This window comes from Silene latifolia, chromosome 7, assembly GCF_048544455.1.
Source record: "Silene latifolia isolate original U9 population chromosome 7, ASM4854445v1, whole genome shotgun sequence".
Classification (NCBI taxonomy): domain Eukaryota; kingdom Viridiplantae; phylum Streptophyta; class Magnoliopsida; order Caryophyllales; family Caryophyllaceae; genus Silene; species Silene latifolia.
The window spans coordinates 115,773,262-115,797,233 of record NC_133532.1 but is presented as its reverse complement, the minus strand read 5'-3'; the positions used below and the strand labels follow the sequence as shown (position 1 = coordinate 115,797,233).

The following is a 23,972-nucleotide window of genomic DNA, read 5'->3' as shown; positions in this document are numbered from 1 at the left end:
ATAAAATTATATATTAAAATTAAAATCTATGCAGTTTTATTAAACTTTATAGTTTATTAGATGTATAGAGATATTAATTATTTAAAATACAAAAATATAATATAAGTAGGTTATAAATAATTCAAGTTAGATTCCATAATCTATAATATTGCATAATTCTTTCGATTTGATTTAACGCATATATGTAATATATTTATATAAATATATAATCCTCTTAAAATTGCATGCCTAAGTAGTAAAAGTAATTTCGTCAGTAAAGAAAAGAATTGTAGTAACATTGGACGATATAGCTATATGATAGTAATCACTCATTTGAATAGTAAAAGTAACAATATTATCAGCGAGATTAGTGAAAGTGATAGAAACAACAACGAGAGTAGTGAAATAATCAATATTAATACGACAATAGTGAAAGTAACAATAATTACGACGGGAGTAGTGAAATTATCAATATTAATGCGGCGGAGTGATAGTAACAATAATTACGGCGGGGTAGTGTGAAAGTAACAATGATTCCGGGAAAAGTAGTGAAATGTTATTATTATTGTTTCATTAATAAGAGTAAAATAATGTACCAAAAAAATTAATAAGAGTAAAATATTAATAGTGGGAGTAGTGAATGTCTCAAAATTTATTTCATCGTAATTTTAGGATATGTCATTGAAAAATATATTATTGATAAATTTATGGGTTATACAGCTTTAAGTAATTTATTTAATGAAAAAATAAAAATTTAATGGTAAGTAGAGGTAGCCCGGGCGAAGCCGGGCACCAATACTAGTCATTCCAAAAACAAAGATATTATAATGCTATTATTAATTATTTATTATTATTATTATTATTATTATTATTATTATTATTATTATTATTATTATTATTATTATTATTATTATTATTATTATTATTATTATTATTATTATTATTATTATTATTAAGCACACTCATGATTTTGATACTTAGGGTACAATGTTGTTTCAATAAATTATCTCTATTCTCTAAACACCCTTGTATATTGAGTTTTTTCCCCTTAATATTTGTATAGATAAACAAAATGGAGAAATAATTGATTATCCAAAAAAAATTTAGGAGTACTTATTTTCATAATCAGGGATTCAAGGGGCACACCCTCAGTAATAAGATCGATGCTTATTTATACCACTTTGAATAAATATGATGAATTTTGTCTGATATAACATTTTTCATATAATAATTCGACATCAACTTAAGTGAAAAGTTAGAAAAACGTTGATCTTCTACATATCTATTCTTTATAAAAATTAGATCCTACTAGTTGGGATGAAAATTACTAGTATAAAACAGATATCACGGTTCTTTTAACGTTAAAATAATAGGTATTTATAACTCCTAACTAATGATTATAAGGATATTAGATTTCTTTTGAGAGATGGAGTATAATAGTATTGCATAAAATATATTCATTTTAAAGAGAATTATGGGTCATTTATTTAGGAAAACGATAACAAAAATATCCCGTTTGCAATATTCTAGTATAGTTGAATTAACTTGTATATAGATAGCTTAACATAAATTTATGTATGGTTACCAAAACAAAAATGATTTTGAATAATACATACATATAAATATAATAGAGAAAATTAGAGTATGTAAATGTAATGTTCTCTTTATAATTCCAAAGTGAAAGAGACAGACGTAGAGGATAGAACGTGCAATGGCCGGCCATTATAAGAAATTCCCATGCTAATTGGGAAACAAAGTATAAGAAGAAATGTCCTTGATGTTGATTTGCAACTTGTAATTAATTCATCTTTGCTTTCTTCCTAATTAATACTATGAACCAAAGATATTGGAATTAGCTAAAAAAAAATGTATGAGTGGTAATTTATGTGAGTAAAGTTTTCACTTATAAGATGATCGTCTAATAAATTAGAAAGCCCGGGTTTAAAAAGATCGTTTTAGGTTCTATAATAATTAAAAATATTTTCCTTTTTTCCTTAAAAAAAAAATATTTTCCTTTAATGTATTATGTATGGTACTAGAATACAGATATTTTATGTCGTCATTGTCTAGGACGCGGATAGTGGCGAATCTAGGATTTATGAAATGGGGGTGTTTAATAAAAATTATAGCATACAAAAACGCTAAAATATAATTACTCGAATCACGGCCATCCCTAATATTTCGGGGTTCTGTGCGATATTTAAAAGATAGGCTACTTTTAACAATAACTTATATTAATATATAAATTTTAAGTAATGCTTGATAAATACTAAAACAATCTGCTAATGGAGAGCGATAGCAAAGCAAATAGACAAATTTAAAAGTAAAAGTAAAAGTAAAAAATGCAGATAGGGAAATTTAAAAGTAAAAAATAAAAAATGTAGTTGCAGGGTTGAGCGATAGCAAGGCGAATGGACAATTTTAAAAGTAAAAGTAAAAAATGCACCTGCAGGGGTTCGTTCCCGAGCAGTAAGGATCCTCTGTCCCGCTTTTGTGTCCCATTGTGTGTGCCACTCCACTCACCTTTTGACACATCACTTATTGCAAAATAAAATATTGCAATAATTATATTAATTTGTTGATGTGTTAGAAGGTGATTGGAGTGACACACACATTGGGACACCAAATGGGACAGAGGATCCTTACTGGTTCCCGAGTTGCCTTAAAGGAGGAAGATCGCATCTACCACTGAACCACTAAGATTTAATGAAATATAAACACACAAATATACATATATCTTTTTTTTAAGATTAATGGGGGTGGGGACTAAGGGTTCATCCACATCGGCCCCTATAAATCCGCCCCTGGACACGGATGATCAATACCATAATTGTTCGTTATATGGTACTAAAGATGTTAAATTATCTACTACAATCAACTAGGTTTGATAAAATCGTTTCACTTTAAAACTATGCAAGATTCAAAGACCTTTTCGTGAAAGACTATACAATGAAACAATAATGTTAAGATGCAAACTCATGTCCAATATCGGTGGTGTAAAGATGAAAAACCAATTTTATAAGTGTCCCCCATTCATTTAGTACGAGACCTTTTGGGTCGGGAAGGAGTTCAAGAACAAATCTATGAGGGCTTGACCAAAGCGGACAATGACTTCTATTATATGGACATTGGACACCGACGCAACATGACTCCAACTAGAGGTATGTATCAACGTTTCCGAACTACAAGTGGTATCAGAACCCAAGCTCCAACTTGGGCCTAGGCGGTCTTATAACATACAAATGGCAGAGCTGGAAGAAGAGAACAAATAACATTATTCGCGGGTCACAGACGCATAAGCTTGATCTGACAGACTGTTTGTAAATCTCGATTCCATGGATTATACGTTGATGAAACATCGAGTCAAGACTTGGTGGGTCCTGTGGGACGCTGGAAACCATTTGTGTACTAGAACTGCTGATCAACTGGTCCTTTATTAGGTTGGGTGTCGCAAGTTTGGTGGGTCCATATTGGATGCAAAGACTGTTGTACATGGGTTATAGGATTATTTTTTATTAAGTGGCGGAACCGATCCAGTGTATATTGGAGATAAAGGAGTTCGATATGCATGTGTAGCACTGCCCCAAGTGGGATATGTGGACACCTAGGACTAAGAACGCATACGAGAGCACTCACTTGATAAGGTGCCAGGCATGGCTTGTTTGTATGGTGTATTAGTTAAGGACACGTTATCAAGACTTGGTGATGCTTGGGGTGTTTGATGCCTAGAAAACGGAGCTGCGCGGTGTTGGGAGTTATCCGTAGCAGTCAAGGTCCAATTTAAGATGATGGTCTTGGTTTGAAGGGTGCATTGTTAGGTCGCAGACTCATATCCCTCATTGGTGGTGTAAAGATGGAAGATCATCTTTATAAGTATTCACCAACCCTAATAGTACGAGGCATCTTGGGAAGAAGCGAAAAAACAAATTCATGAGGGCTTGGTCCAAAGCGGACAATACCGTACTATTATGAACAGTAGACCCCGTCGCAACATGGACTTAACTAGAGATATTAACGTTTTCGCATCGCAAACGATATAGTAGAAGATGTGCAGAAATGGAGCCAATCAAGTTTAGAAATATTTTTTTAATGAGAATTTATTTTATTTGATTTTTGTAGCTTTATATCCGGTTCAATTTGACATATTTTGTAGATGTTGGATAACTTTTTATTAATGAAATGATCTATTCGCTAAAAAAAGTGGATATTTAGCTAGCAAATTAGCTTCTAAAAAGTTTGGGCTGGTTTTGAGAAGCTTTTGAACTTACAATTAAACAATCATTTTCTTATAAAGAATATAAAACGTAGGCAAATATTGCAACGAATGAATGAAGTATTTTCGCAAGATTTTTTTTTTTTTTTTTTTTTTTTTTTTTTTTTTTTTTTTTTTAAGTAGTGAGTGCAATTGGGAGTTATAATAGAATTATCGTATTTTTGATATTGATTGTTTTTATTGTCTCTTAAAAAAAAATGGCCCAGACCACTTTTCTTTTTCGTCATATAGAGCGGGGATGAGGCGAAGAGCAAATGACGCTGCGTATTTAATTAAATATTAAATACTTCTATATTTTAGAATAATCCATAGTAGTATTTATTAATTTTGGAAAAAGACATTAAAAATGGTTGATTAACAATGGAATAGGACACAAAAAATGACCACATATTTTTGACATATTTTTTGTTGCTAATCGTAACAAATTAACAATGCAAAACTATACACTAGTTGGAGTTTAACAAAGCCAAAGGGTGAGACCAATTTGCAAACCTAATTACCTAAGTGGCTTGACTAGTCACGTACTCAAGAAAGCGATAGTCCCTTTTTTGTCTTTTCTTTGCTTCTCTAAATATATATAGATTATTAAACTAATAAATGTATAAGAAGAAAAAATCATGTTTGATCGTTACGCCACTTACGTAGAGTGAATTTCGTCTTATAGAAAAGTTGCAATAATTTTATGAATTTCACGTAGAGTCATAATTGAAATGCATTTCGATATTATTAAGATAGATCGTACAATGTTTATATAAATTGTGAGAAATTATATTTAGATTATTCATTTAGTTGTAACGGTATAAAATTGTAATAAGAAATAAAAAGGACATAAATATAAAAAATATTACGATATTCTATTATCAAAAGACGATGAAGCTTTGTACTCGAGTTATCGTTAGTCTTTTTTTTTTCCCTGTGTGTGTTCTCACTTCCTTTAAGGTTAATACTTACTTTCATAATGTGAACAAAAAATTCTCGTATAAAACATTATATAAAAAACTAGTTTTAAATCCGTGCAAAATTACACGGGTATGTATTTGGGCCGGTATTAATGATTTTGGATGATTTTTTTTTTTTTTTTGCATTTCTATTGTAATTATCTAGTTGGTCTAAATCAGCGATCTACATAATTAATATTTACACTTGTTTCAAATACGTGTTCAAGTGCAATGGTTTAAGAGTACATAACGTAATATACAATTGTAAATAAAATTTGCATACATAAAAAACTTTACACTCCGAATAAAGAAATAAAATTTAATAATCTTTAACACAGCTGAGCGTAACATCAGAATGTCAAAGCTTATACTTCGTATGATTTATTGGTGAAATTAGTGTGTGCTAGTAAGCCCATATACAATGAGGTACATAGATCGATAAATAATACTTTGTATTTTGTTTTGATAATTAAATATTTCCTATTTTTAACTAACAAATTCAAAGATGCCGTATTTATCATAAAATTTCGAATTGTTTAAATTAATAATCCGTATACAAATAAAATCAAAGTGTAAAGCTTGGGCTACTATCGCTTTGGACTCGTTGTCAGTAAATTTATTGCATATGTATAAATATAGTTTTATCAAATTATTCAGAATGTATAAAATTATTTCATAGTATTATTTTTATTTATTCCGATTTGTAATTCATACCGCTTATATGCCATTAATTTCATTTATTCGGAATGTATAAAATTATTTCATAGTATTTGTTCTACGACGGAATTTGTAGGATATTTGTATTTGCGGAATTCTGAGAAATATACTCCTTTGCACACCAACGGGTCCTACCATAACATAAATTCTTTTTTTTAAAAAAAAAGGTTGAATTAATGAGGTGACACATCCTGAATTGAGTATTGTTTTCTGAATTAATAAAGATAAGATTATCATGAAAGTAATCCAAATAATGGGCGATTACGATTTTTTATGTTCATGAATAGGTTATATAATTATAGTGTTCTACTAACACAATGAATTAATTGTTTTAAAAAATTATGATGAAACTAGTCCAAATAACTTTGTAATCATTTTATTTTTTGGGTAAAAAAGTAAATTACGTAATTTTTTTTGATTATATTTTTAGTTGTAGGCTATTTTGAAGGTAGTAAGGTAGTTACCCTTAGTTGTCTTTTTTTTTTTTCTTTTTTTTTGTGTGTATGCGCACGTGTGTTTAATTCAGTTTTAGCAATTAGTAGACTATACAACCAGTTGTATACATCTAGTAGTATAGATTTGGAGCTTTTTAGTAAAGGATTTGAGCTTATATGTACATTTTATGAGCTTTAGTGAAAAAAATCAGAGCGCCTTTATAGAAATTTTTAACTCAAAATATTATACTGAAATTAAAAACAATGCATATAAGCTCAATTAGATTTTAATTTTAACACCTAGAAAATTAAAATGTAAGTCAAAATTTTTAAAAGTTCGAATAGATTGCATATAAACTCAATTAGAATTGTATTTGATGTACCATGCTCATATATACATCTGGATGTATAATCTTATTTGTGCAGTTTTAGTTAAAACTTACTTTTATGATGTGAACAACAAATTCTCGTATAAAATAGTTTGTAATAAGTTATCAGGAAAATAATTCATATAATGGGTGATTACGACTTTTTATGTCCATGAATACGTTATATAAAAGAGTTCTATTTATACAATGAAATTGTTATGATTGGTTACTTAAAAATGAGATGATCATCATCTTCGCTACTAAAATGAATTGGCAAATTTGATTATATACGTTCCATTACAATGTTGGTAGAGAAGCACAAGTGCACAACCCTTGAATAAAATGAAGAGTTTGTCAATGCAAAAAAAAAAAAAAAATATAGGTATGATTATTCTAAACTAATAATTAAATTAATCATCTTAATATCTACAAATCGATTTCGATTTATTAGCTTCATCTTTGTAGGACAACATCAGACAACTTAGCAACAGTTGAAAAGGTTTGCTTAAATAAATAAATTATAAATCATAATCATAATAATAATAATTTTAAAACTAAATGTAGAGATTTTTGGAAGCATAACATCATGTCATCATACTTTTTCTTAGGATAACAAAATGTATAGATTTTTGCAAGCATTAAGCCAGCTCAAGATAACATCATCGTTATCTTATAACCAATTTATTTAGTACTTTGATTATTGACATGGGACTTAATTAGACACGATTTAATTAGAAGTAAAGGCGAGTCTTAAACTATATGAAATCGAATTCTCATTTAAAAGTAAATGTAAAATTAACTCATATGAAAGAAATGCTGCAGATGTCTAGTCAATAGACATATAACGATATATATATATATATATATATATATATATATATCGTGGAGACATTAGATTAATGTTGTTGTAACTAAGTGAATGTCTATTATATATAAGAGACATATTGTTGTTAATCTGCTACAAAATGTACGACTTAATAATTAATCATTCTAGTTTTTAATATGAATCGTCTAAAATACCTTTTCTATTATTTCATCACGGGTATAATTCCGATTCGACCTACTCCATTATAGACGAGAGTCTCAATAAATATTTTAGTGTTCATTTTTAAAAAATTATCCCCACGTCCAAGCATTTGCTGATTTTTACGTTGCAACCCACACCAAATCTTTATTTGTATAATTTGTATTATTAATTATTATTATTTATATAATCAAACAAATTGCCCGTTCTTCTTGATTTTAAGTAATCTAAACAGTTTATTCTCACTGATTATGGAACTTAGTCTCCTATGGAGTAATCATTCTGATAAGATTCTTTTGGGTTTATTAAATTATGTTTACTGACCCTTACGTTCTAAGCCTAATGAAAGGATATTCCTCTTTTTAAATTCCCAACTCAATAGTGCTAGACTTGTTAAACAAGTTATTAGATTGCTACAAGTCTACAACTCAATGTACCAAAAAAAAAGTTGCTACAACTCAGGTCTCAAGTTTGTTCAGATATGTTTGCTTTTGGCTCAAAACTAGACCTGGTAAACAGGTCAATAGAATCTGGTTCGGGTCGAATTATTTCCGGTTGGGTTAATTTCGGGTTGTCAATAGTTCGGGTCGTGCCGGTCATTTCGATTTCAGGTCATTCGTTTCGCGTCAATTATTTTCACGTTATTTATGGATAATAATAAGTTTGTAACAATAAACATTCGAGTCGGGTTATATTGGGCTGGGTCAATTCGGGTTCGGGTCTAACCCTAATCTTGAGTTTGGGCGCCGGCTCGGTTCAATTTTGCCAGGTCTACTCAGAACAAGCCGGTTTAGCCGGTTACGGATTTGGGTATGTTTTTTTTTGTGTCATTTATTTAGGGTTAAGTGTCAATTCCGCGTAAAAATACTTGAGCCAAATCAGGTCGATTCGAATTTCAAGTCATATATGATTTGTCTAGATTAGGATCCTGCAAAGTTTTTTTAGTAGAGTTGGTAGAATTTACAGAAGATAAAAAGTAAGGAGTATAATATACACTCCGTATTAGTTATTTTTACGGGTACAAAAGAAAATAATTTCGTTATATAGAGTGGTGGAGCTAGGGGGGGCTAGCAGGAGCAGAGTTGCGAATTATGTAAAAGGATATGATTAATATTTAATACTCTCCGTCTCGGTCATTTGTTTACTTATTCAATTTTAAAATGTTTCATTTATTTGTTTACTTTTCTATAAAAAGGTTGGTATGAGTACTCTGATCCTCTAGTGACACTATTGCCATTGTCATCCATTAACTAATATTACTACAAATGACTCTCTCCTTTTTTCTTGGTCTTTATGTCAAAAGTAAGTTAAACAAATGACCTGAACAACATAAGGAGGATTATAGATTGTAGAGCTAAAAAAAAAAAAGATAAAATAAGATCAGATACCTTATTTGTCAAATGCTATCTCGATAGCATTTCATTTCAAGTCTTATTTAGTTATACTATATAAGCTAAGAAATACTTGTCAGACACTTGCATAGCTAAAATTTCGATCCCATAACCTATTTTTTTTTTTTTTTTTTGAAGAAAACACCCGAAAGTGTTACTTTTAACATTGAAATATCAAAACGTACATTCTGAGCGTTCGTCGGTAGTACATCCGACCATTCCGTTCTACCAATGACTCTAGGAGAAATATGAGCTAAGCAATGCACTACACAGTTATTAACCCGACTAGTATGTGACCATAAAACAGACTCAAACTCATTACTTAAAAGTAAAATATCATCAGTAACTGGTGAAAAAATGTTTCTTCTGTTCCGCTTGCCCTTGAGAGACTCAATCAGCTGTAGACATCCGCTTTCCATTACCGGCCACCTTTCGCAGACCTCTCACTCTCGCCTCATTAAGACCCTCTCACATCGCGACCGCCTCAGCAATGCTCGGCTCCCAGAACTCCGTGCGAACGGTTGCCATCCCCCACAACACCTCCCCTCCTTACCCCTGCAAACAATCCCCGCACTAGTCCCTTCTCCCTCCTTCGCACCCGCGTCCACATTTATCTTCACATATCCCCTCGGAGCCGCTTTCCAAGCATCCACCTTCTCCCCATCCCCTCTTCGACCAGTCCTCCCACGTCCTCTCCAACTGCTGTCTACCACCCCCTCCCCCTCACTTAGCACATCCCAAACCCGCCTACACACCCTCTCGGGTTCCACCTCCACCTCGTCAAACACAACTTTATTTCGATGCTCCCAGAGTGCCCAACACCCCAACATAAACTTGCCATACTCCGCTGCACTCATGTCCCTCCAACGCTCTTCCACCCACCACCGAACCCCACATGTCCGTTCCTCGTCCTCCCACCGTAACTCCAGCTGCTCCCACACCCATCTCGCCATCCTGCAATCCCTAAACAAATGTATACTAGACTCGTCAGACAATTTACATAAAGAGCAAAGAGATGACTCACCTTTCACTCGAGTAGCGATGTTTGCCTTTGTTTCTAGAGCATCATTACACATTTGCCAGAAGAAGAGTTTTACGCGTGGCCAGACCGGTACTTTCCAAAGCTTGTTCCATAGCCATCTCATATTGGTCAAATCCGACTGCTCCGCCATATCTAACCACTCCCCTGCCAACAATCGGTATGTTGACTTCACCGTGTAGACCCCATCCCGCTCCCCACTCCAGTACCACCTATCATGGGTTCTATTCGGACTCAACCGTATATTCGTGATACGTTCTTGCTCAAATGGCAGAAAAAGCATATCGATGCGCTCCACCTCCCATGTCCGATGCTCCGTAATAAGACTCGCCACCAACATCTCTTCGTGACCATCCGGGCAAGGTGAGATGAACCTCCCCGACTGTGTACTCGGCACCCAAGCATCTCCCCAAACCCGTGTGTGGCTCCCGTCCCCTATCCTCCGCCTCAAACCCTTCTCCAACACTCCACGAGCCTCCATTATACTACGCCAAGCATAGCTGGGGTTATGCCCCAAAGCCGCTACTAGGAAGTCACTTTTCGAGTAATACTTCGCCTTCATCATCCGCGCCCACAAACTATCCGGACAAGTCAACAACCGCCATGCTTGTTTAGCTAGAAGAGCGAAATTAAATAACTTAAAATCACGGAAACCCATGCCCCCACTTCCCTTCGGCCTACACAGCTTCTTCCACGCAACCCAGAAAATGCCTCTCCTTCCCTCTTCATGTCCCCACCAGAACCGCGATATCATTGATCGAAGTTCGTCACAAAAATTGGCTGGAATTTTGAAAACACTCATCACACAGGTAGGAAGAGAATTGGCAACCGCCTTTATAAGAACTTCCTTACCCGCCCTAGACAATAATTTCTCGCGCCAACCTTGCAGTCTTTTACATAACTTGTCTCGAATGATATCCGTAATGACTTTTTTCGAGCTCCCAATTACAGAAGGCAAACCCAAATAACATTTCTGCTCCTCCACTTCCCCCACCCCGAGTCTTTCCGCCACCCGTGTTCTCTGTTCCCGTGGCACTCCATGGCTGAACGAAACCGTAGTTTTCTCCAGGCCGATCCCATAACCTATTTTAATCAAATAAAATACCTAAAATGTCTTGTTAAACAGAGTCTTAGTTCCGTGATTTTATCAGGTCTAAGTAGTCCCTCTATATATTTGTGCAGACATTTATTATTAAATAAACCAACTATTTAGTCATAAAAATTAATGACTTTACATGGGATTATGACGTTTAGTTGTACATTAAACAATCATTTGTAGCTAACCAACAAAACTGTCATTGTATTAACTCTGTCAATCCTGTACATTCCTGTCTTTCTTCCTCTGTATAAATATGAAACTTTACATTCTTCTTTCTCCAACAAACTTAAAACCAAAATAAAAAAGCACATAATTCCTTCTAACAAATACCATAAAAAACACAACACAATTCTTGTTTAATTAACACATAAAAAACCAAATAACACGAAAAACCCGATTTTTTCCCTAGCAAAAACATCATGGAATGTGCATCAATTTTGATGGAAAGAGGAGATTGGAGCTCTATCAATGGAGATTCAATCAACGAGTCGAATTTCATGGAAAATTTATTTATAAATTCTTCCTTAAGTGACATGGTTGGTTGTAACGACAATGGGTCGTATTATACAACTGATACTACTACTACTACCGATTCTAACTGTTATTCTGTGTCACAACAATACTCACAAGAGAGTCTTTACAGCGAAAGCAGCGACGACGTTGCGTACCAGAATCATGAAAACTATATTTTGAGTGATCATGATCAATTTTTCGCGGTTAATAATAGTTCGTTGCCTGTCGAGTTTTGTCTTAATACAAATGGAGTCATTCAGGTGTTTCCTGGTAATTTTATGGATAGAAATCACAGTTTTAATAATAATAATAATGTAGACGATTCCGAAACATATGTAACACAAAATGAAAATTTTGTTAGTACAAAATATGAAATGGTCGAGATTGAGCCTGTTGAAGAAGTTAAAAGCAATGATGATTTATTAGAAGTCGGATGCAAGAGATCTCGCAATTCTGAGGTAATTAAAATGCTATGTGGTTCATTTATTGCTGACTAAAATGACTATTTTGTAAGTTTAAGACCGTCTAATTGTAATATAATCGTGCAGGTTCAAAAAGGAAAGCGGAACACAAGGTCAAAGAAGAGTCGCAAACTCGAGTCAGATGAATTACAAAACTGCCCTTCTCTTGAGAAACAGAACTCTGGTACTTGCAGTTCTGAGGAATTGTTGAGTGGCGGCCGCAAAACTAGAGCCAGCCGGGGCGCTGCAACTGATCCTCAGAGTCTCTATGCTAGGGTAAGTTTGTCTCTTTTTACCTTTACAGTGACGGATATATGATAACCTGCAAACCACGTATGCTGATTATTTGGTTTTAATTTATCTTTTCATATTTTCAGAAAAGAAGAGAAAGGATAAATGAGAAACTAAGAACCCTACAAAAGCTTGTACCTAATGGAACAAAGGTGGACTTAAGCACAATGCTTGAAGAAGCTGTTAGTTATGTCAAATTTTTGCAGCTTCAAATCAAGGTAATTAAACAAACTATAAATTCTTATTTAACCAATAAAATGAACGTCTGTCTCACGGTGTAAAACAGTCTTATTCTATAATTTCTGACGATAAATTATTTGTTTTTGCAGCTATTGAGTTCTGATGAATTATGGATGTATGCTCCACTTGCATACAATGGAATGGACATTGGGCTTGATTCAAAACTTAACTCACTTCTACAATAATCTACTCTAAATATACAATTTTATTAAAAATTATACCAATTCAACTTTAATAATCCAGCCTCTTATTTTCATGTCCGTTTAATTTTTTTCCCATAATGGACGGTGTATTGAGGCACGGGATAATGTTGTTCGGTTGTATAGAGATATTTGTTGAACAACATACGATACTTGTCTTCACCATTAATTTAATTTTTTTAATGGGTTCGTGGAGCTCAGTGTGATAATCATGTACTATAAACAAAAAAATTTGGATTAATTAAGAAGATACAATCTCTTCTCTCAATTTATATATATTTCGTCTTTTTTAGAAAGATTAATAAGAACATTCTCGATCGGTTTCTTAAATTGATACATTGTGCACCTTAGTAATTCATGATGATAAAACCTATAAACAGATGGATAAAATATTCTCAACACAATTCTCTAACGAAGACTCCCCAATATATGTTCGACTTAAAAAAAAAAACATCGATTATATGGGATTAATGTTGTAATATGCGATCTTTATTAACGATCATCTATGAATACTGAATAGTGACTATACATTTTCAATTAGATGTCACTTGAGTCATGAACCTATGTACTTCGGACCCTTATAATCTTACTATATATAGGTAAACAAATGACTGAGATGAAATATGAGCCGCAAATCTGCAATACCGTATTATTACTTGTACAATCAAGTTATTTAGGTTTTAAACAATATTATGTAGCCATAATTTGAGATACTATTAGCTGTATGATGCAACCACTAAGATTAGCCGCTTCAACAATAGATTTCGAAATCAATTTGTAAATAGAGATTTAATATACATGAGTTTTTTTTTTTTTTTTTTGAAGAGGAAATCAAGAATAAATTAATACAATAACTATACTACACAAGCGCGTCAAGATCCTTTATAACATACGGAGTATGTTGTTCTTTGATCATTAAGACAATTGTGGCCACATAATGAACTTAGGATTGTCAAGAGATTACCAGGGCCGGCTCGTCAAATCGGTTCAGTCAATGCTCAGCTCGAGCTCGATCAAACCGAGCTCTACCCGGAGTGATAATGAGCTCAGCAAGATTCAGATCAGAAGCTTGTTAGGGCCGTTTGTTTTATGGAAAATGAGTTGGCGTCACCAGGCGCTACTCTCTCACATGCAATAAGTGGGAACCTCTACAATAAAGGATGCATGTGAGAGGGTGACATCCAATCTCGGCGCCTCCCGATGACACCCTAAGTATACAATATGTTGTTTTCAAGAAAGGAGTCATTTTATTCATCCATAGAGAGGTTTTCTTAAAAAAAAAAAAAAATCACTAAATGCAATTAAATTGGTATACTTTATTGTATTATAATTTATTATATATAATTTTAACATCTTCAAATTATTTTATTTTTCTAAAAGAAATTATGTTTAGGTATTTTAATTAAAGCAAGTAAATGAAAAGAATGAATGACAACCCGAGCTCGATTTATGGTCGAGCATTTTTTGGAGCCTAACTCGTGCTTCAATTTTTTGAGCTCGAGGAGCTTCAGGCCGAACCGGAGATTGGACTCAAAATTCTGTAGATAGATTACTTGTATGAAACATTACACATAACAACACAATATCAGAGCCTCAATTCCAAAATGAAGTAATAAATAACATTACACGAAAATAACACGACTCCCAATAAAGTTGTTGGTATGTGTGATTTAGGAACCAAAGATATAATAAGGTTATATCACTAGTACAATTAACGCCATTGGCATCTGTTGTAAACAATGATTGGCATTATATCGGCTCCCAATTTGTTGCCAATCCAGCCGATGTAAATGACCTTACTTTTTCTCATCAATTGACATGATTTGCTAAGTTTTCGTCATTTGTGATTTAGTAACCAAGGTATATTGAGGTTGTGCACTATTTTACTAAGTTGGTTACACTTCTTTTTATTGTAAAATTCCAGAGTCGTCTAAAATAGGTTAATAATACTGAAATAAGAATATATAATGCGTACTTTACATTCAGTTACCTTATCGGCCATTACAAATAACGTTGGCACTAAGGTAGAGTTATTTCCTCTTTTCGTTCGTTTGAAATCGTATACTATATTTTAAGTATATGAACAAGTTCTCATACATACAACCTCGTTTCTGCATGTTAATAAATAATAAGTAGGAGTCCTTAAAACACTGCGGTAATACGGTTTATACCATCATTGATCTCTCCCAAGTCCCAACACATAATCTAGGAGCCAACTCATTAACGATTTCACATCTCCCCTTAAAATTCCAAATTTTTGTCTAGGATGACTGAACACGAACAATTGAGGGACATATATCGATCTATTATTGATATTATCATTGAAATTTGGTGCAAATAAATTAGTCCTTTATAAATTATTCAACAAACAGTTTAAGGGACATGGATATGCCTTTCTGACATAAGCAAAGATTTGTGTGGATTAAAGTACATTCCCTTATATTATAATCATAAGGTATATTTTTAACATGGAGAATTATAAACTTGTAATATTATATACATAAAAACATGCACGTCTTAGCAACTTACCTAACAACTCTTTAGATTATATTCTTTGGTTCACTACCCTCGCCCACAAATATTGTATTCTCTTCTCATTAATTCTTATTTTTATTATTCACAAAAGTGTCACTATGTCTCATACTACTTCAATGATTGTATTAATCATTTTATCATCTTTTTGCTCTTTGAAAAATCCCAACAAACAACGGCTTAACAAGGCTCCCCCTTATCACGAATAAGGTCAGTTCGTAGATTATACAACCCGTACAACTGGTTGTGTAGTTTCTGAGTTTTAAACCCTAAAAATTTTGAGTTTTGTTTTAAAGACTATGAGTTTTATCATAAAGTTTCTGATTTCGTTCACTTAAACATTAAACTAAGACTACAATATATATATAGCTTCTGATGTAATACATCAGATGCATACTCCTTTTTTAATATTTTTTTGGAATAAGGCCGAAAGAGACGTTATGAGGCTCTACTTCTATATCGATATATACAAATAACGTTTAGACAGATTATCCATCATCAAAATACAAAATTGTCGCAAAATGATTGATACTTTAAAATAACCTAAGAAAAATCGACGTTTTAGTGAAAAAGTTTATCCGATCACAAAGTTGAATGAAGGGTACGAAATCACAACATTGGAAAAAAAATTAGATAGTTTTTGCTAAATTAATTTTATTACTTTCCATCCAATAATTTTAATTTGTCAATAATGATACTAATCAAACAAATTACTTTAAGTGGCCTGCTATTAGCTGTCATACGCTTCTTCACCTATAGACTTATACAACTGCCTGTTAATAGATAGTGACATTACCTTTATTATTCTTCCCTTAGAAAATAACAAATAATATTATAGATTTAAAAATATGATTTGGACATTAAACTTGGTCAATCTTAATTATTCTTCATGTATCCACCACCACTATTAACACAAATTCACCAATGACTTAAAATCTCCAACCTATTTATGAGTAAGCAATGTTTGGATGTATGTATTCAGTGTGGGGAAAATAATTTTGAATGGCTAAATATAAGTAGCCAAGATGTGGAGTGTGGTCGACATGGTTATCAGAATCTCGATTTGATCTTATGAATTATATTCTCTAATTTTACGATCCAAAAATCCTAACCGATCATGATTTTACAATTCCATTCGTAGATATATAATCTTACGATCTTATTCATTTGAAAATTTGTAGTTAAGATCGTAATATAATCCTACTATTGATTACTCGTATTACTCATCATCCAACAAATAAAATATACATTTAAATATAATGATTAATGACAAAATAAAACTCAAATTTGTGTAATTGTAGAAGCACATTCTTTATTGATACTAAATTTATTAGCTATTACTAATATTTTTTGGATAATATTACTAAATAAGTGTTTTGATCTACAAATATATGTTTTTATCGAATAATACGATCCTATGATGCGATTCTACTAATTCGCTCCTACTCATTTCATTGATACAAAGTATAATCTCGGTCCTAACAATATTCGTGGTCGAGTAATATAGATAAAAAGAAAACTTGGTGGACGAAATAGTAATCTAGTATAATAACTTTATATAAATAGAAAAAACGATAATCACTTTGAACAACTATCCCTAGCTAGCCAATAAGAGGATTATACATCTGATGTATTACCTCCAATTCTATAGTTTCTGAGCATTATAATAAAGTTTTTGAGTTTTTTTTTAAAGTTTATGAGTTTCACTATGAAGTTTCTGAATTTATTCTCTTAAACCTTAAGCTCTAAAAAATTAAAATAAAACTCAAAAAACATTACATATAGTTAAATTTTAGTTTTGACGGAAAAAAATATTAAAATCTAACTTATAAACTTTAATATGGTAAAAAAAATACACATATGCTCAAAAATAAATAAAGTATGAGGTAATAAGCTCAAAAAAAAATACATATATGCTAAAAAAAAAAAGTTAGAGATAGTACATCCGATGTATGTTCCTTTTTCTCCTAGCTGTTAGCCCATTTCTTAACAGGCAATGGCATAGCAAATGAGCTAACAGGGATTGTCGCTCAAATGTTCATTGCTAGGTGGCTTTGAGCGACATTTCATGTTAACCCATTTGCTACACCACTATTTATAATTTATAATCGAGAAACGCGTTAATGGATACTAATTTACAATACGTAAAACACAAATAATTAAGTTACTTTATTTAATCGAAGGTAATACTAATACTCCCTCCAAGCCTCCATCAGCTCCAATTACCCTATTTATTTTCTGAGGTCAAAATTTTTAAACTTAATTACCTATATGTCAAAAAATATGTTAAATCATAATTAAAATAAGTTATGAAGACCGCACAAAAAGCAAATAAGATGCTTAAAGCTCAACAAAAGGAGTAACTAGTTAGCTTGGACATTAAAATATTATCCACCTTTGCACCAACTATATAAATATGTTTGATCATCTTCATTCAACCTAAGCATCAAGCTGGTTGAGCTTCTTCAAATTCCTAACAATTCCAAACACAAAACAAAAAAAAAAACCAAAAAACACTTTATATTAACAACAATATTATTGTGACAAATCCAAAAAAATTAAACATTCTTTTTCCTCCATAATTCAATACACCAAAAAAAAATGGAGGGATATTTTAGTGCAACAGTTGGTGTTAATGAAGAAGCTGATTTTATGGCACAATTATTTCCTAATTCTAACAATTTAAGTGCTCATTATAATCATCTTGAATCAAACAATTACCATAATAATAGTAATAATAATAATGCTAATTCAAGTTCATATTATTCTTCTGATTCAAGCAATAATTCTAACTATAACTCACCAAGTAATTATAGAAACCCACATGTTGTTGGGTATTATCAAATGGATTACTTTAGTGATAATAGTAATCTTGATCAACAACATTATAATAATCATCATGTTAATTCCGGCGCGCCGATAGATTTCCTTCAATGTCATATGGAGGATGATAATGAAGTTAAACCAGGTGAAGGTGATAGCTTTGAAGAGTCTCCTGTTGATGAAGTTGTTGAGGATGTTAAAAAATGTCATTCTTCTGAGAATTTGAAGAAAAGATCCAAACCTTCTGATGTAAGTTTATATATCAAGTACATTTTGGTGTGTCGGGTCTAGGTCAGGTTTAAAGTCACCGTGTTTAAAATGATCATAAATGATTTATCATATACCCAAATGTATAATGTTGACTGCTCGTAGTTAATTAGTTTAGTAGGTTAGGTTCTTGACTTGTGGCGGCATCATGACCAGGGTTCGAACCCCTTTTTGTCAATGATACATTTTGGTGTATCAGGTTAGGGTCAGGCCAGGTTAGGTTTAAAGTCAACGTGTGTAAAATGATCACATGTGATTTATCTTATCGTGACATGTTGCACCCAAATGTATAATGTTGACTGCTCGTAGTTAATTAGTTTAGTGGGTAATGTTATTGACCGGTGGTCGGGTGGTGGTATCATGACCAGGGTTCAAACCCCATTTGGTCAATGATACATTGATACCCTTTATGCATCCATGAAAACATAATGTTAATAATGTGTTTTAATTGTATAATGTTTAAAGTCGTCGTGTTTAAAATGATCACAAAGGGTTGATACCTATAATGTTGACTGCTCGTAGTTAATTTATAATGTAGTTTAGTAGGTTGTAGGTAAGGTTATTGACGGGTGGTGGTATCATGACCACGTTCGAACCCCATTTGGTCAATGGTACATTGATACCCTTTATGCAAGAAAAAATAGTGTTAATAATGTGTTGCAATTGCAGATTCAAAAAGAGAAGAGGAATGTGAAGGCAAAAAAGAGCCAGAAACTAACACTGAGTGGTGGTGATGGTGATGAGGAGGAGAATGAAGGCCGAGTTAACGGACAAAGCACAAGCAATGGGAGTTTAGAGGATGATTGCAGCTCGAAAGGAGCTGCTGCCGCGGCACTTAATTCTAATGGTAAAACAAGAGCCAGTAGAGGTTCTGCCACTGATCCTCAGAGTCTATATGCCAGGGTAATTCACCTCTTATCTCCATTTTGATCATTAAATGTCTGTATTGTTTTCGAAACATGATCAGTTAAAAGTCAAAATTGTTTTCTTGTAATTAGATGGTTTATTAACCTTTGTTGTTTGTATTGTACTATAATGCAGAAAAGAAGAGAAAGGATTAATGAAAGACTAAAGATCTTACAGACCCTTGTGCCTAACGGAACAAAGGTAAATCATTAAAAACAAATTGGTGAAAATATTCAGGGCACACGTTAGAAAATCCGTATTAACAAAGTCAACTTCTTTGATGTATTGATTTTAGGTTGATATCAGTACTATGCTGGAGGAAGCTGTGCACTATGTCAAGTTTTTACAGCTTCAAATTAAGGTAACATATTAGGCAAAATTTTCCTCATCTAACTTTACTGTTTTTGTTTTATGACACTTTCTATAACTCAATTGTCATGTTCGGAAAAACTTAAAAATAGACTGTCGATATAAAAAATTAAAAGCGAATTTAAAATATACGTTATTAAATGACCCCGAATCTCATACTTCTCAAGATCATGAAAAAATGTCAACAATATTATGATCACCAGTGGCGGAGCCAGGTGGGTTAATTAGCAGCGGCGTTTGCCCCGCTGAACAATGAAAAAATTGACTTTTAGTTGAAATTTCCGATTTTTTTTCCTAATTCACACTATTAAATTACTAGTTCACCTATCTACTAAGAAAATTAGCTTGAACCATATGTGGTTATACTTTTTTTTTTTGGTTTCGAACCTTTTTTTTTTTTTTAATTACCCTTTTCTCGCGTTGAAACAGTAAATGTCATTAAGAATTAAACTAAGCAATGGTAAATGATTTTGCAGCTATTGAGTTCAGATGAGATGTGGATGTATGCACCAATTGCTTACAATGGGATGAACCTTGGACTTGACTTTAATAACCTCAGCATTCCTAGATGACTCAATCAAGATCAATCAACAATCACAAAATTTCTTTTCCACCAAGCATATATAATATATATACTCCATATAATTTTTCTTACTAACAAAAAAGTATCCCCTTTTTCTGTAGATTACACAAAAAAAATCGGGATTTTTGTAACTCGATTACGATTACATAGGGGATTTCAACAAATCAAATGTTAATTTCATTCATTCTTTCTAATGATCATTATTCCTTTATTTTTCTTTTTTCAAAGTGTAATGGATGACATTTTCTGGACGGACAATTTGTCAATCACAAGTTAATTTGACTTGGTTTTGGCAAAATAAAGACCTATTTCATTTCTTTGAAGTGTAATGTAGGTAATCTCTCACTCCTGATGGTCATTTTCACAATTTTTTCGGTTAGCCAAAAATAGTCTCTCATAAAATCGTGCTATAACATAAGATGAGTTTAAAATGATAATGGCTCAAGACACAAACGAAGAAATTACATGTTAGCTAACATGCAACTTTATTTTCATAACTTGAAAATTTTGATCATATATAAAAGTCTAGAGCTATTTAACTTAAATCACTCTTACATTATCATAAAATATGAGATTGTCGAAACTGATTTTCATTTACTAAATTGATTTTCATTTACTAGTCATGATGTAGTCCACCACATTTATATGCCTCGACTGTGGTTAACACGTGAGACAAAGTACAACCATCTCATACAAGACTTGCTGTTGCTGCAGTTTTGGGTTCGTATTGAGATGCATTTTATTCGAACATAAACACAACAGTATGAAGACGTTATTACGCATAATACTCCGAAGATCTCGTCCACAACGTCTACTAATATTATATTGCCAAAATCTTCTAATAACATTAGTTAATTACCTTTAGTAAATATCTTTGTATAGTTTCCGTTTGTGCATGTCTTTTCTTTATCGCTTGTGTATTCCCCAAGCTTTGTACTTAGGTTTTCACGTCTCTTGTAACTTTACTATGTACTCCCTCCGTCCCGGTCAATTGTTGTCCTTTGATTTTGGCACAAAGACCAAGGAAAGAGGAATGTGCCAATTACTAAATGACAAGTGGAACAAATTGAGTGTGAATGATCAAATTGTTCATTAAGTTCATTCTTAAAATAGAAAGGACAACAACTCACTGAGACACCCAAATATGGAAAAGGACAACAAATGACCGGGACAGAGGGAGTATATTGTAATTACGTTTGATTATAAAATCATTCATTCATAAAAACTCAATATGGTATCAGCCAAATAACGATCCTCACGCATAATCAAAACCTAGTTTCACCATGTATCCGACTCCTCTTCAAATCCCGAACCCCGCTGATCCGTCTCATCCTCTCACTCTTGTGACATTCACCAATTGCACACAACTCAAAGACACGATTACCTTTTGCCAATGGAGGTTTCAGGTTCGCGCTATTATGTTCGCGCTATTATGAATGGCCTGAAACTTTTCTCCTTTCTCGATGGCACCAACTCGGCACCACCCCAAACGCTTGAGGTCAAGCCAACACCACCCGATACCACCACCACACTCAAACCAAATCCCGCTTACTCCACCTGGTATCGTCAAGATCAATTGATTCTTGGCGCCCTTGCTGGCACTTTGTCACCCCCATTGCTGCCCTTATCGTCAATGACGCCACGTCTCACGCTCCTTGGACCACTCTCACGAGCAACTTTGTTAACTCGACTCGTGGCCACCGTATGCAAATCAAGGACCGTCTTGATAATATTAGTCATACCTCTGATATGATTATCACCGAGTACATGATGGCTATTAAAACATGTACTGATGATCTTGCTCAACTAGAGCGTCTTATGGATGAGGATGATGTTACCGCTACGGTTCTTAATGGTCTGGACTACAAACGTTACTACTCCGTCATTGATGTCGTTCGAGCTCGAGACACGCCTATCTCCTTTGCTGCACTTCACGAAAAATTGATACAGCATGAACTCCATCTCAAAACCTCTCTCGCTGCCATTGGCTTTTCTCCCTCTGCCTATACTGCCACATACCATCCAAATTATAATCGCATTTACAACAATCGCCAAACTACCAATACACCCAAGCCTACCAATCAATCAAACTCCAACACCTCATCCACCGCCCCTCCACCCAAGCCCTATAAGGGACGATGTCACTTCTGTGACACCGTCGGTCACGTTGCCTCACATTGTCACCTACTGCAAGAGAGGTATCCTTACGAAGTATTCCCCACCCGACAACCTCGAATCCAACAGACCCAACCCCAACCCCAACCCCACATTGTCACTCATGCCTCCTCCATGAACCGCAAACCTTGAGTTGTTGACACGGGTGCCTCTCATCACATCATCAACGACCTAAATACGTTATCCCTTCATACCCGTACGATGGTCCCGATAATGTCTTCATTGGTGATTGATCTCCACCGCACATCACTCACACTGGTTCCTTTCTTTTTTCCTCTAATTCTCTTTCTCTAAAGTTTAATAATGTTCTCGTTGTCTCTCAAATTTCAAATAATTTATTATCTATTTCACAATTTTGCACCGATAATTCCGCATATGCTGTTTTCTAACCCTCCTCTTTTTGTGTCAAGGCACTTCAGACCGGGGCGATCCTTCTCCAATTTAATCTTGTAGATGGAACGTATCTATGGAACCCGCACACACGTCAAACACTTTCTGCCGTCACTCGTCCTTCCTCGTGGCACCACCATCTAGACACCCCCCGACAAAACTCTCCGTTATTTAAATTCTTAGTTTAATTTACGTATTTTTAATTTCGAGCAATGTATTTCATGCCATTTGAATAAAAATTGTTGGGTTCCTTTGATTGATAATAACATGCCTATTTAATGTGTGTTATCTTAATTTACCTTTTCAGGATTTATGATCAAATCAAGCTTGGATTAAGACGTGTTGAATTGTTGATCACCCAAAGTATTGAGTCATAGGCGTCATCTAATGTACAAGTTAGAAAGTAGAGTATCTTACAGCAATTGAAACAGTCAAGACTATTGTTACTTTCACAAGTAACAATAGCCTGGACTGTCACTATGATCCGTAACACTTGAAAGTTTTTTTTTTTTTTTTTTCGAAAATCCTTTTTACTCTTTTAAAGCAACTCGTATTTTATAAACAAACTTTCAGATTTATCTTTGAAGAATTGGGCTTCTAGAAAAATGGGTTTAGCTAATTACCATTTCAAATTGTTTCCTCTTTGTGCCAATTTGACTCCTTGGTCTTTTGTAAAACAAAGTTTACCTTTTGCCATTTTTGTGAAAGTTTGTCATCATGTGACTTGTTTTCCACCCTTTGTTTTCTGAAAAACCAAAGGCTTCTTTTGGAAAATTCAAACTCCATTTTCTTGCCTTCACTCTAAATAAAAGTACACTCTTTTGTGCAAGTTTGGAAAAGTGTTGAACCTTATCACATGTGATGATCCTTGACTTTCAAAAACCCTAACACCTACCTTGCTTGCTCTCCCTATAAAAGGCGTGCCTCATCTCCTCATTTCCTCAAGACTTTTTCTGAGAT

The 23,972-nt window shown here is 33.4% G+C and overlaps 2 protein-coding genes across 2 annotated transcripts; both read left to right on the top strand.

Annotated features, from left to right (window-relative positions):
• Positions 1-11,681: 11,681 nt before the first annotated feature.
• On the top strand, positions 11,682-12,952 carry LOC141590571 (uncharacterized). Its single transcript, XM_074411148.1, has 4 exons — positions 11,682-12,233; positions 12,324-12,512; positions 12,614-12,745; positions 12,857-12,952. The coding sequence occupies exons 1-4, from the start codon at positions 11,682-11,684 to the stop codon at positions 12,950-12,952; spliced, it is 969 nt and encodes a 322-aa protein (XP_074267249.1).
• Positions 12,953-18,100: 5,148 nt separating this feature from the next.
• LOC141590570 (transcription factor RSL3-like) lies at positions 18,101-20,436 on the top strand. Its single transcript, XM_074411147.1, has 5 exons — positions 18,101-18,571; positions 19,259-19,492; positions 19,631-19,696; positions 19,791-19,856; positions 20,341-20,436. Exons 1-5 carry the CDS (start codon positions 18,101-18,103, stop codon positions 20,434-20,436), a joined length of 933 nt encoding a protein of 310 aa, XP_074267248.1.
• Positions 20,437-23,972: the final 3,536 nt, after the last annotated feature.